This window comes from Camelus dromedarius, chromosome 24, assembly GCF_036321535.1.
Source record: "Camelus dromedarius isolate mCamDro1 chromosome 24, mCamDro1.pat, whole genome shotgun sequence".
NCBI lineage: Eukaryota > Metazoa > Chordata > Mammalia > Artiodactyla > Camelidae > Camelus > Camelus dromedarius.
In genome coordinates, this window is record NC_087459.1 from 16137252 (window position 1) to 16152473 (window position 15222).

At 40.0% G+C, this 15222-nt stretch overlaps 1 protein-coding gene across 4 annotated transcripts in view; it reads left to right on the forward strand.

Moving 5' to 3' along the window:
- Positions 1-15222, forward strand: part of ACSM3 (acyl-CoA synthetase medium chain family member 3) — a 42432-nt gene that overhangs the window by 16185 nt on the left and 11025 nt on the right. For 2 of the 4 annotated variants that reach the window (XM_064478493.1, XM_064478494.1), the window contains exons 3-9: positions 2594-2685; positions 3446-3656; positions 9685-9892; positions 12031-12174; positions 12291-12447; positions 12720-12799; positions 14243-14366. In XM_064478493.1, coding sequence (XP_064334563.1) covers positions 2594-2685; positions 3446-3656; positions 9685-9892; positions 12031-12174; positions 12291-12447; positions 12720-12799; positions 14243-14366 — 1016 coding nt within the window. Of the gene's footprint in view, positions 1-2593; positions 2864-3445; positions 3657-9684; positions 9893-12030; positions 12175-12290; positions 12448-12719; positions 12800-14242; positions 14367-15222 lie in introns of all 4 variants that reach the window. The other 2 variants (XM_010982566.3, XM_031433093.2) reach the window with 2 other exon arrangements.

Here is a 15222-nt window from a genome sequence, read left to right on the forward strand (position 1 = left end):
CAAACAGAATGATGTTTGAGGACTCAGGGGCTTACTTCTGTTCTCAAGAGGAGCCTCTTCTAGAGCCTAAGAGAAGTGCCAAGGGATCTCTGGTTAACACGTTTCCTCCCCAACTCAGGTAAGAGAACAGTGCTGAGTAATACTTTACTAAACCTGAACCCTTTGAAAAATCTTCTTCTTCCTGTTCTGAGCTATTATCAAGGTAGATTAGCACTATCCACAAGAATTTTCTGCAATGATAGAAATGTTTTGTATCTGCACTACCCTATATGTGGTAGCCACTAGCCACATGTGGCTACTAAGCACTTGAAATGTAGCTAGTGTAGCTGAAGAACTGATTTTTCAATAGTATTTAAATAGCCACATATGGACAGTGCCAAGTAGTCACACAATTCTGGTTAAAACAAGAGAGGCACTTCTTAGGCCTACTATAATTCTGGGTTCTTGGGGGGAAAAAAAAACTGTGTGCAAAAGTTCTACCTTCTGAAAAATGTTATTTATTCATTCAACAAATATATATTAAGCACTGACTATGGGCCAGATGCTATTATAATTCCCATGAACATAACAATGCCACTACCCTCATAGACCTTACTTTCTAATGCAAAGATTAGCAAACTAGCAATTTGCATGCACTATCCCATTTAATCTTTGAGACAACTACTCTCTACATTGGTAAAAAGTGAAACTGGGGCCTGAGAGTGGATATTTCTAACAAGCTTCCAGGTGATGTCGATGCTGTTTGTTCACAGGTCATAACCTCTGTGTCAGTGACTCTCAGCCCTGGTTACACATTAGAATCATCTGAGGAAGGTTTTAAAAAGATGATATCCAGGCCCCACCCCCTAGAGATTCTGATTCAGTTAGTCCAAGACCCAGGCATTAATACATTTATAAAGCTTTCCTCATGATTCAAATATACAACCAGGCTTGAGAATCACTTCTCTGTTGAAACCCTACGGAACTGTAATAAAGAGAACATTCAAAGACCAACGATCTAGTTCTAACTATGATGTGACACTTTGAAGCAAGTTGCTTCCCCTCTCTGGGGCTCTGTTTTCCTTGCAGGTGAAAAATGAGGAGGCTCAAACCAGATGATCTCAGAGGGTGCAAGCTCACTGCTTTGTCAGGCCCTCACACAAATAAGTGGGACCCTCAGAAGTTCCCAGGTCTCCCTATGGCATTGGGGGCAGCAACATGATCCCCAAATGCCAAGTCCATTTAGGGTGAAACTCACTGGCTGGCGTCCCTTGTTTGGCAATTTATCAATACAGAAATGTTTCCACGTAGCGACTCTGCCTTACGTACGATAGAGCTAGAATTGGAGTTTGAAATGATGGTTTAACGATTGTGAGAGTAGTATTTCATTATAGGAAACTTGGAAGATTACAGAAAGTATCAAGAGGAAAACCCTATAACCCCTAGAACTGTGTTTTTATAACAGCCTTCTTTATGAGACGAGTAAATGACATTGTGATCAAATGATTTCCCACAGAAACCGGGATGGCTGGGTGGCCCAGAAAGGCCTCCCCAACAAAAGTCCTAAAGGCTAAAACCCTATTATTAATCCTTGGTAAATGCAGCTCCAAGCCTGGACTCAAGCGTGGGCTCCTAATTAGAGCATGGGAACTGTAGACTATAAACTAGAGGATCTTTTAACAGTGCTTTCTTGCAGAACTGGTAGTGAGCAACCTTGGTTTCTTCATCGATGGATCACCCACTATGAAAAATTCTCCTGAATATTTCTGCACTGCTTTTGAAATCTTTAGGCGAAAGATACTGGGTAAAAAGCTTAGCCCTTTGCTTTCACTGAGAGTAACTGGGTGATCTAGATCTTTACTTCTTTAGAAATGTACATGGGAGGGAATAGCACTTAGGAGTCAGAAGAAGAGTGGGCTGGGACCAAACAGTTCTGGATTCCAACCCAACCAATGCCTGTTACAGACTGAATGTTTGTATCCCCACCCCCTACCACTGCCCTGACCAGTTCTTCTGTTGAAGCCTTAACCCCACAATGTGATGGTATTTGGAGATGGGGCCTTTGGAAGGTAATTAGGTTTAGATGAGGTCATGAAGGGTGGGGGCCCTGATGGGATTAGTATCTTTTATGAAGAGGAAGAGAGACCAGAACTCTCTGTCTCTCCACCATGTAAGGACACCAAGAGGAGGCAAGCATCTACAAGCCAGGAACAGAGCCCTCACCAGATAACTGAATCAGCCAGCAGCTTCATCTAGGACTTCCCAGCCCCTAGAACTGTAAGAAATAAATGTCTGTTGTTTAAACCACACAATCAATGGTATTTTTGTTACAGCAGCCAGAGCTGACTGAGACAACCTCTTACTCCTCCTTTTCTTTATGCAGATGTGGTAATTGTATCCGCCTCACAGGGTTACTCTGAAGCTTTAATGATAAACTGTATGTAAGTAGAACACTGAGCACAGTATTTGGAACATAGTTATGGCTCAGAAAAGTAGTACTATTATGAATAATAATGATGATAATAATAATAATAATTTTAAAAAACTTAGCTATTTTGAGATATGGCTGACTTCAAGACAGAAACAAATGCATGTCCTTCTGCTTCTCTTTTAGATGGATCGGTCTCTGTGGAAATCCTGAGTGTTAAAACATCCAACAAGGCTGAAGCTAGCTCTTGTCACCATGCAGACATTACTTCGTGCCAGGTATTTTCAGTGCCTGACAATTCCTGGTTCTGTGAGAGCATTGCATAAAGATTATAGACCAGGGATCCCTCAGAATTTCTCCAACTATGAATCCATGAAACAGGACTTCAAATTGGAGGTTCCAGAATATTTCAACTTTGCTAAAGATGTCCTTGACCAATGGACCAATATGGAAAAGGTATGGAGCAAGGGCCAGTCAAACTGCAGTTTCTCAGTTAAGAGTGATTTTTCCCTCAGAGGACACTGGGGAATGTCTGGAGACAATTTTGTTGCCATAGTTAGGGGAGGGTATGTCCTAACGATGGAGGCCAGGGGTGCTGCTAAATATCTCACAATGCACAGGACACCTGGCTCAACATGTTCCGTGGTTGAGAAAGCCTGGGTTACAAAAACATAGGATTATAGGTGAACTTTTTTAAGAACAAAAAGGAGTATAGTGAAGAGGGAATCCAAGAGCCAGAAATGGTAGGAAATGAGGCACAGAAAGAGTACTGAGAGAAATCTACAGGGATGAAAGAATTCTAAGTCTATAGAAAGAAAAATAATCAGGCTAAATGAGAAATGACATGTGCCAGAAGAAATGACATGTCTCTCAACGTCTAGAAATGAGGACCCTAGAGTTATTCCCAAATACTCCAAGTATGTCCTAACTAACAATGACCTGTGAATTTTCTTCAGAGAAAATATTCCATTAAGTCAGTTGAAATAGAATTGAGCTGCATAACCACCCTGAATCTATGACTGGTTTATTTTTCCTCAGGCTGGAAAGAGACCTTCTAATCCAGCCTTCTGGTGGATAAATGGAAATGGAGAAGAAGTGAGATGGAGTTTTGAGGACCTGGGATCTTTGTCTAGGAAATTTGCAAATATCCTTACAGAAGCCTGTGCCCTGCAAAGGGGTGATCGAGTAATTGTGATTCTTCCCAGGATCCCAGAGTGGTGGCTTGCAAATATAGCCTGTATGCGAACAGGTTAGTAGTATTTGCAGTCTGATCATATTTAAATTAGGCTGGATGAAAGATTTTTCAGAACATCTAAGTAATCATGAGACATGATTTTATTTGGGCAAATTATTTGAGGAACTGTCACAACATGGTATGATTCTCAGGAACTTAAACATGTGTTGGAAACATGCCATATCTTTTGACCCAGACTATGAATTGGGTTTCTCATGAAGGAATAGATTTAAGTGAATGGCAAGCAACAATGAAACACCTTTATATCTACTTCTTTTCTCCTCCTATAGGACCCGTGGTCATCTGAAACCCAACCAGTCACAAACTCAAAAAACCCATCCTAGTTCTTGTTTCACACCTTTATTCCTCTCGTGGTTAATAACCATTGGTCTGATGCCCTAAGCTGGTCATCTGCAATTCCTCCTCCCTAATGAGTTCCTACATCTTGTAAATTTGACCTCCCCCACCCCCCAGCATGCTGCCTCTTCTCTAATTCCATTGCCATTGCTTTACTTCATTTCCTTACCATCTCCTGAGACGATTTTCGAAATGCTATATTTTAGCATTATCCCTCCTCAGGACTCAAGCAAGAGGTGTTTATTGGGCACTTGATATGTTTTAGGAGCTTTGGGGTTTAGGGTCCAGTGGGAGAGAGAGTGTCAGGAGTTAAGTAAACACATAGTGGGGTCAATGTGACCAGTACTATAAAAAGGAAATAGCACAGGAGCCATCAGAATGTATCAGAGGAATAGCTCCATAGTCTGAGAGAAGGTCAGGGGGATATTTGAGCTGAAACCTAAGGGATGCGTTAGTCAGTGGGAGAAGGTGCAGTTGATGGGAGCATTCTAGGTAAATGGAAAAGCTTCCACAAAGGTCCTGAGGTAAGAAATAACTTGTAGATTTGAGGAAATGAAAACAATCCAGTGTGAACGTGGGTACTGACTGGGGTCCACCTTATCCCAGGGACTATCATATGTGAAATCCCATGTCAGATACTTCTCCCCTAGGCATGCTTGGGTGAGTACTGCCAGGATTTGCTTAGTAGTCTCCTTTTTCTACATTCTGTGGCTGCAGTATCCCCTTCTGAGATCGATTCTGTATTAATATATCAGAGTATGGTTTAATCTTGCTGCTCTGTGAATCCTTGTTTTTTGACACTATCAGTATCTCTGTTCTGATCTATTTTATGTTGTGCGTACAGTTTAGCTCTTGGAAGGCAATCTATTCCTCTTATTTCTCAGTTCTCAGAAATATACTGCCCTGTAGCCCCCAGTGCCAACAACAAATTCATATCACATTTTAATTTTCAAACTCTTTTGTATTATAGGCCAAATCCCTTTACAACAGAAATCTCAGTATATAATTATTTTTAAAAATATTAATTTCCTATGAGATGTTCCTTTACTTTAAGTAATATTTACCACAAAAAGTTAGTATAACACCCAATCTCAGTCCACAGATTTTGAAGAAGTTTCTATAATGCATGTGATCCCTCTGGAATAAATATTCACCCATTTGCTCATTTTATCTTCACAAAAGCATTCTGGTTAGGAAGGGGAAGTCTCATTTTATGAACAGGGAGGGAAAAGCTTTCATGGATGGGGGAAAAGGAACATTCAGTCATTTGCCTAAAAGCATTCAGAAAGTCAGTGGTAGGACCTAGTGCCCGCTCTAGCATTTTCTAGAATTTTCATAAAATTGCAAAATAGGAATAGTTCTTAAAAATCATCTAGGTGGGGGAAGTCAGCATCATGGTAGTGCGAGCTGTTTCCTTCGTCTCTCCTCTTCAGTCCACAACTAGTAAAATATCCGTAACTCAACAAAGGTTCCTCTGCCCAACACACCAGGATGCCAAAGAGACCCACACATCAGTATATCTGAAGGTGGGTGGATTGGAACATAGGAAGTGGAGCCAAAGGAACAGGAGAGAGGGTGCCTGTGACCCTGGCCCTTCAGCCACAGTGGATGAGAGTACAGCTCCAGGGAACCCAGTAGTAGCCGGGGAGGTGGCACACACAACTCCAGCTTCCCAGCTGCAGCCAAAGGGGCCTAGGCAGCTGCAGCAGCAGGGCCTGGGACTCTAGCCCCATCAGCCACAGTGGCACCTAAGACTCCCAACACCCGCAAACCTAACAACCCTGATGGGACAGAGGTGCTCAACATCCCGGTGCCCTCAGTGGTGACAGGAGCAACAGCCATAACACTGGCAGCAGCAAGGTACCAAGGGCCTCAAAGGCACAAGCAGCAACAGTGAGGGCTCCCCTAAGACCCCTGGCAGAGGAGGTGAAGGGTGGAAAATGCTGATTCTCAAGTACAGTCAGAGGCAGCTCGGGTTAGAGAAATCAAAGACCTGTGCTATAGTTCCACCTACTGAAAAACAGAAGAAAGTCCTCTAATTTCCCACCTGTTGAATTGTTAGGATCAAACTAAACAAATCTTACTTAGTAAGAAAGATACTGGCTCCTTCAAATGTGTGGGTAGAGGAACAACTCATCAAGCACTGTGAAAAAGCACAGTGACTCAGTAAAAACGAAAAGAAAGTGACAATTCTTCAGAAACCAGACTTAAATCATGGAAGATTGCAATCTGATAGAGAATTCAAAATAGCTGTTAATGAGCTAGCTATTAAAAAAAAAAAACCTAAGCGTCATTTCAATTAGCTCAATAATAAAATTAATGAACAGAAGGAATATTTTACTAAAAGGCTGAACCTCTAAAAAAGAAACAAATAGAAATTCTGGAGCCAAAGCACTCAATAAAGGATATAAAGAATGCAATAGAAAGCATTGGAAATAGAGCAGACCAAATGGAAGAGAGAATAAAGAAGCTCAAATACAGAAATCTAGAGATGATTCGGATAGGAGAGAAAAGAGAACTAAGGAGGATTTTAAATGAAGAAATTATGAGAGAACTATCTTGGGGGAGGGTATAGCTCAAGTGGTAGAGCACATGCTTAGCATACACGAGGTCCTTGGTTCAACCACCAGTACCTCCATTAAAAAAAAAAACTAATCATAAATAAATAAGTAGACCTAATGACCTCCCCCACCAAAAAAAGGTAAAATAAAAAATAAGTTTAAAAAAAGAGAGAGAGAACTATCTGACTCTATTAGGAAAGACAACATAAGGATAATGGGTATACCAAATAGAGATGAGATGGGGAACGGAGAAGAGACTTTATTTAAAGAAATAATAGCTAGAACTTTCCAAATCTGGGGAAAGAACTGGATGTACAAGTCCAGGAAGCTAAGAGAACACCTAATTACCTCAAAGCAAAAAGACGTTATCCAAGACACATTATATAAAACTGTCAAAAGTCGATGATAAAGAATTTTAAAGGCAGCCAGGGAAAAAAGACAGTCACCTACAAAGGAAGCCCCATTAGGTTATCAGCAGATGTCTCAGCAGAAATTCTGCAGGCAGGAGAGAGTAAAATGATATACTCAAAATATTTAAAGATAAAAACTGTTGGCCAAACATATTGTATCCATCAAAGTTATCCTTCAGATACAAAGGAGAAATAAAGGCTTTCCCGGAAAACTAAAGCTGAAGGGGTTCATCACCACTACATCTGCCTTATAAGAAATGTTGAGGGCTTCTTGAAGATGGCCAGGTGTGAGGACATGAAGTCCATCTCTCCCCACGAACACATCAAAAATACATCTATGAGTGGAACAATTTTCACTAAAAATTAATTGGAAACTGGCAGAAGGGCTCCTGTACAACCAAGGCTGTAAGAAAGATACACCCATAAACAGGTAGGACAGGAGGAAAAGTGATCACATGAGGACCTGTGCCTACCCCTGGGAGGGGACTCAGAGGAAAAGGGAGGTCACCCAAGTGGACACCTGCCCTGGGGAATGAACAGGTCAGGGCGCAGACCAGGCATCCTAGTCATACTACTATATACATACATGGAGTCCTACTCATAGGAGACAAGCTCCATTGGCTGCTTGGAGATGGCTGGGACAGGTAGAAGGGCTGGCGAAGCCTGGATTCCAGGGGTGCTGGCTTGCCCCCCAGGCAGGGTGGAGAGAGGTGTGCCCTAGCAGCTTCTAGATTTCCCGAGACCATCTCACTGTGTGCCCCAGCCCAAGCCAGCCGAATGCTCCAGCCCCACGCACTCCGTGCCACAGCATGGCCCTAGATCTAGGGCAACCATGACCAGGGACAAGATACAATGGTGGGCTGTGTCTGCATGGAGCTGCAGGTGCCCACACAAGCAGAACACCGGACCTCTGTAGGCTCACAGGCCCCACTTGCTTCACCACTCCCGTCCTTTGGGGCAAAGGTCCCGGTGCAGGAAGAAGAAAAACACACACTTATAGGGAACAGAGCCAACATGAGATGGCCAACAGGCGTATGAAAAGATGCTCACTATCACTAATTATTAGAGAAATACAAAACAAAACCACAGTGAGCTATCACCTCACACCTATCAGAATGGCTGTCATCAAAAAGTCTACAAATAACAAATGTTGGAGAGGGTGTGGATAAAAGAGAATCCTTGTACATTATTGGTGGAAATGTAGACTGGTGCAGCCACAGTATAGAAGTTCCTCAAAAATTAAAAATAGAACTACCATATGAGCCCAAAATTCCACTCCTGGGTATATACCTGGAAAAAATAAAAACACTAATTCAAAAAGAGACATGCCCTCTGATGTTCACAGAAACACTATTTACAATATCCAAGACATGGAAGCAATCCAAGTACCCATCAACAAACAGTTGGATAAAGATGTGGGGGGGTGTGTGTGAATATTAATCAGCCATAAGAAAGAATAAAATTCTGCCACTGCAGCAACTTAGATGGACCTAGAGAATATTATGCTTAGTGAAATAAGTCAGACAGAGAAAGACAAATAGTGGAAGCACAGAGAAGATAAATGCCTCAATCCTTCCCTTTGGAAAGAAACCATAAAACATTCGTGTATGTTTTAAGAGGCACTGAACTGACTTGGTTAAATGTACAGCTCTGAAGTCAGGCTGCAGGGTTCAGTCTGTGCACTGCCATTTGCTACTTCAGTGATCTTGGGCAAGTTATTTATAGTGTGGACTAAGAAAGCCACCTGCCATTTCAGTAAACAAAGGATGTTGCAGCCACTGAGCCATCAGCCACTACAGCCGCCCCCAGCAGTGAGCCCTGAGGGAACTCAAGATGGGAAAGAACAGATAGTTATGGTGCTTTTCAAAGGAATAATTTCAGTGAACCCAGATGCTTGCATCTTCCCCTACATAGAAAAACACTAAATTCATTAACTTGAGATATCTGGTTTTCTTTAATTAATAGTAATTGATGTTCCGACTACCTCCTTTTTGTTGCAAAACCCTCTACGTATCGTGGCTCCTTCCTTACCCCTTCGGAATAGTCCCTCGGAGCTATCTGAGAGGCTGCCTCCTGGGCTTGAGTCCTCAGAAAGTCCACCAAATTAATCATAATTCTCAACTTTTAGCTTGTGCATTTTTTTTAGTCAACAATAGCTTTTATGTTTTGGGTTTTTTGGTAGGGATTCAATGAGTTAAAACATGCAAAACACTCAAGTACTCAATAAATCTTGGTTAATATTACTTTTCAATCAAAACTCTCTTTAAGTTGAATGTGATGAATGTTCTACAGATAAAAGATAATTATCTAGTATTGAACATCTTTTCATGTTTGGTCAAAAGGGTCATAGACTTTGAGGTCCCTTGAAAGGCAAAAGCAGAATAATGAAAGGAAGACAAATAGACACCTTGCCTGGAAAACTGACCAACTCACTCTGAGAAATGCAGAATGCACCTGAGTTATCTACACTACCCTAATTGTGGAAAAATATGCACAACCTAAAAGTTGAGAATTATGTTGTATTTGGTGGACAAAACTGAGGACTCAAATCCTGCTTTTCTCCATTGTGAACCACAGTTGGGGGTGGCTACAGTGGCTGATGGCTTGAGGATTCCACATCCTATGGTTACTGATATGACAGGCAACATTTTCTGTCCACATAATTAATATGATGAAAGAAATCCTTTCTAAACATTTTCTTTTCTACTCCTTTAGGGACAGTTTTAATTCCAGGAACCACTCAGTTGACCCAGAAAGACATCCTTTACAGACTACAATCTTCAAAAGCAAAGTGCATTATCACCAATGAAGTTTTAGCTCCAGCCGTAGATGCCGTTGCATCTGAGTGTGAAAATCTGCACTCCAAGCTAATTGTGTCTCAGAAACCCAGAGAAGGGTGGGAGAACCTCAAGGAGATGATGAAGTGAGTAGCCTTAATTGTTATAGAACAGCTTCGCCCAAAAGAAAGGCAACATTGATCAGATAGTCGACCCATGATTGAGCAGAAAAATGAAAATTAGAAAAACAGACAGTCACTAGCTGGGGCCTAGGGCAAGTGTGTAGGAAGGTCAGTCACATGAGTGGGGTATAGATGAGGCAGGCACTGGTCAAGCAGAGGATGTTCAGAGAGCGAGAGAACACCCACCTTGAGCAACCTGACTATACAAAGCACTTCCAATATACTAACTCATTTAAATCTCGCAGCAACTTAGGGGGCAGGTACTGTGATTATGCAGATAAATCAGGTCAAATGCTACGATCTGGAAGAGCTGGGTTCCAAACTCAGGCAGTCCGGCTTCTAAGCCCACAGAATTCCTAACTGCTAAGTTTACTGCTTCTGAGAGACTGGCACGATAAACCTGCCTTAGATTTCAAGAGCAACCATATTTATGATCAAAGTGTAGGTACACAGCTATAGGCACTAACTTTTTTTAAAGAAAAAAAATATGGAACCATAAATTAAACATTTGGTTTAGCTTTGTTAGAATTTAAAAATAGCTTTTCTGTATGTCTCATGGCCAGATATTTCTGATTCATTCATTCTCAGCTCAATATTCCCAGGTAAAAATCGGTATGCTTCTTATACACTCAACGTGCAGAGTTTACCTCCTCTCAGCTGCCCTGATGTATAGCATACATAGAAGCCCACTTATCCTTCAGAACTAAAATGTTTTCTTTCTCTTTAAGGCTTTTCCTTCCCTGGGCAGAGACTTAGATCCTCTTCGGTCTTATTGTGTGCTGTATTCAGACCTATGTAGACTCTCTTGTGGGAAACAGAAAAACCATCCTTTTGAGGGGTCAGCAAATGTTTTCTATACAAGGGATGGATAGTAAATATATAGTACATGTACTCACCTCTGCTGTCATAGTGTGGAGAGCAGCCATAGACAGTATGTAAAAGAATGGACATGGCTGTGTTCCAATAAAACGTTACCTGCAAAAACGGAAGTCAGGCCAGATTTGTCCTGTGGGCTGTAGTTTGCCATCCTTAAATCATTACCCATGACTTCTACTAACATACTCATTGTTTTTTAATGAGATGAATTTATTTTAATTTTTAAATGATCACATAATAAAATGAAATTTTGGGGGCATTATAGTTCTATGAATAAATACGTGTACAGATTCATGTAACTACTGCCTCAATCAGGACACAGCTCATTTCCATTACCCTAAAAAAACTCCTACATTCTATCCTTTTATTTCCACATCCTCCCCCTACCTTGAATTCCTGGCAACCATTAACCTTCTTTTTCTTTTTTTTTTAAACACTTCTATTGTGGTATGGTTCCTGTACAGTTAACTACACATATTTCAGATGTACAATTTGATGAATTTTGACAGATGTATACACCCATGAAAACCATCACCATAATCACGATAGCTAACATTTCCATCACTGCCCAGGAGGTGCAATTTTTGAATTCCCAATTTATCTCTTCCCACCCTCTTTACCCTCTGGTAACAAGTTTGTTCTCTATGTCTGAGTCTGTTTCTGATTTGTAGATAAGTTCATTTGTGTCCTTTTTGGTTTTTTTTTTTAGATTCCACATATAAGTGATATCATATGGCATTTTTCTTTCTCTTTCTGGCTTACTTCACTTAGAATAACGATCTCCAGGTCCATCCATGTTGCTGCAAACAGCATTATTTTATTCTTTTTACTGTCTCATTTTTTAAAACATACATTTTAAAGCATCCACAGTGAAGGGGAAGGGGAAATTCTTCACATATCCATGCTTACAAGATCGTAGAATCTTCCTTCTGTTGAAAGTATGATAAAATTCTTGAGTTTTTTAACTGCTTCAAATTTTCTTCATCATACAGTAAAAAGCTATGAAGTCAGCTTGTTATAAATGGGATATTGATGGCAAAGTTTAGTTTGCTTCTGGAAATCACCTCAAAAGATGGAGAGAGAGAGATGGCTTTTACCTTGGAGTTCAACCTAGGACACTGGGGCCTGACTCATGAGATGAAGAGATCCGAGTAAATTCTTTTCTGTCGTAACAGTCTATGACACTGTGTTTAATGTGCAGAATTATTGTAATTCTTCCTTCATAGACATGCCAGTGACAACCACACTTGTGTGAAGACAAAACACAATGAGATGATGGCCATTTTCTTTACCAGTGGAACAAGCGGATCTCCGAAAATGACCGGACACACCCACAGCAGTTTTGGTTTAGGATTATCTGTAAATGGAAGGTACTTTCACAGAACAGCAGCTTGAAGTGTCAACGCTACAAAGGTGATGATTCCTTTGTTGGTCTTTTAAATTTGTTTTCATATATACACACCAAGTCTATTCTTTGTCTTCCCAGGTTCTGGCTGGACTTGACCCCTTCAGATGTGATGTGGAATACCTCGGACACAGGCTGGGCAAAATCTGCATGGAGTAGTGTTTTTTCTCCATGGATCCAGGGAGCATGTGTATTTGCACATTATTTGCCGCGGTTTGAGCCAACTTCCATCTTGCAAGTAAGGCAGAGCACAGGAGGTCAACTTTTAGAAATGCATTAGGGCTGTCACTGACAGGACTGGTGAATAAAGTAACCTAAAGAAATCAGAGTAAACAACATGAGTTAAGGTATTTCACATCTGGAAAATCAAATAAGCCTGAAAAAGAAATACAGAGGAAAGGTATGAGTGCATTTATGTTAGAATAAACAGTGTTTTAAGTTTCTGCTGTGTCTACCATAGACTGTTAGGTACTTATTACAAATTGTGGTAAGACCACTTCTCAATTGCAGACACTTTGCAAGTTTCCCATCACAGTCTTCTGTTCAGCACCAACTGCATATCGAATGCTTGTACGGAATGATAAGACCAGGTAAGAAAGGTTGGTTGGCAAATGGGCACTTAGCTGGGGGAAGGGGAGAGGAAGAGGAAGCTATAGCATAAAAGGTCTCTCTGCCTAAAAACATAGTTCCAGCCCTGTCTTCTCCTTCTCCTCCTTCTTGCTTACATTCTGTAAATGATAATTATTACATTCAGGGCGGGTTCCCCAAGCAGGGAGAGGAATGGGAGGATTCAGCCACATGTATAGTTCTGAGCCCAGTGGTTATGAATAAGAAACTGTCTTAATCTTTTGTATGATGACTGTTACTTGCACTAAGAAAATAGAGGAGTCATCCCTATTTATAACCCTATCCCAGCAGAGAGGAAAGATGAACATCCTTTATTACTAATTCCATTCGAAAGTATGGATTGGTAACTAATTTTAAATTGATTTTATTTAATTTTTGAATAGGAAATAATTCACATGGCATAAAATTCAATAGGTACAAAAGGATGTATAGAGAAAAGTCTTCCTCCACATCTTGTCCTCAATCTCAGTTTGCCCTCTCCCCGAGATCTATGCATGCACAAGCCAATATGTTCTCCCTGTCTCTTTTATAATGGGAACATGATATGCACACAGTTCTGCACCTTTCTTTCTTCACCTAACAATACATCCTGGAACTATGCTGTCCAAGTTGGTAACCGCTAGCCACATGTAGGTATTTAAATTTTAAGTAAATTAAAAATTCTGTTCCAGACTATAGTTAATAATAATACTATAGTCCATATTTGAAGTTGCTAAGAGGGTAGATTTTAAAAGTTCTCATCACAAGAAGAAATATTTTTGTAACTATGTAGGGTGACAGATGTTGACTAGACTTACTGGGCTGATCATTTCACCATATATACAAATAACAAATTATTACATTGTACATCTAAAACTAATACATTATAGTCAATTATACCTCAATGAAAAAAAAAATCAGTTCCTCAGTTGTGCTAGTCATGCTTCAAGTGCTCAATAGCCACACAGGGTTAGAGGAGACAATAATGGACAGCTCAGATTATACAAATTTCTGTTATAACAAAATGTTCTTTTGGACAGTACTATCCAGGAGCTTCTTTATTCCTTTTTAACAACTGCATAGTATTCCATTGCATAAATACTCCACAGCCAATTTAACCAGACAACTGGTAAACTTTTCATCACTGATTTAACATATTACTATGTGGTACCTTCCCTAGGAATAGCATGGCTTTTCTTCGCAACAAATTACATCTCCCTCACAAATCAAGGGGAGAAAAGAAAAAAAATCTGATGTTTTGGGAGTCCTTTTATGATAGAATGGTTTGTTTATTTTGTATTGGAGAGGGAGGGGAGTTAGGAAAAAACTAAAACAAATTTTATGTTGAAATTTCATTAAAACAATCCTAATTTCCATTTTTCTCCATTTTCTTCCTAAATTTAACTTGTTATCTGTCTTCTGAGAAGCTCTAAGTTCAAAAGCTTAAAGCACTGTTTGAGTGCCGGGGAACCAATCAACCCTGAAGTGACTGAACAATGGAGAAATAAGACGGGTCTGGATATCTACGAAGGATATGGACAGACTGAAACGGTATACAGACCTCGCTGAAAAGACAAGGCTGGACTAGATTCGGTTAGATGAATAGAAACTGAAGTGTTTATGAAATCTTTATCAATTGTTTGATGAATAGGGAGGGAGTGGAGTGATTAGAACAGTTTAAAAAAAACAAAAACTTGAGGGATGTTAGTTGCAAAATTGCTCTGTGACATATACAGTTTAAATAGCCATTCACTGAGAAAAAGCACTATATAATTAACAAAGGTAAGGGCATTAAAATATTTTTAAATAAAAAAATACTAGATCTACAAAAATATTCTGACTTAAGTAATAGGGAACTTTCTTAGGGCTGCCTCAAAAATGGAAAATGCTAGGGGTAGGGTATAGCTCAAGAGGTACAGTGTGTGCTTAGCATGCATGAGGTCTTGGGTTCAATCCCCAGTACCTCCATTAAAAAAAAAAATTAAATAAATAAACCTAATTACCTACCCCCTACAAAAAAAAAAAAAGGAAAATGCTGAGTTCCTGTCCTTGTTACTTGAAATACTAAGAGTTTGACGGACAGCTCCTTGACAAACATACTCTAAAAAGGGTTCTCTAAAGAGCCTGTAGAAATAAGAATGAGAAGAGATTCTAGAGGAAATGAGTGAAATAGTAACAAAAGTGGCTGTTATGTAGGAAAGGGAGAGGATAAGATGGAGCAGACAAGAGAAAGGCTGAAAGAAATTTTTCAGTGTGTCTTTATGTAATGCTTCAATTTATAAACCAGGAGAATGTAGTACTTGGTCAAGAATTAAAATGCCAAAAAATAAAATAAAAACAAAAATTGACAAATTTCTTAAATAGAGACAGCATAATAAGTATCATGCAAATACAAGTACAAATGTTT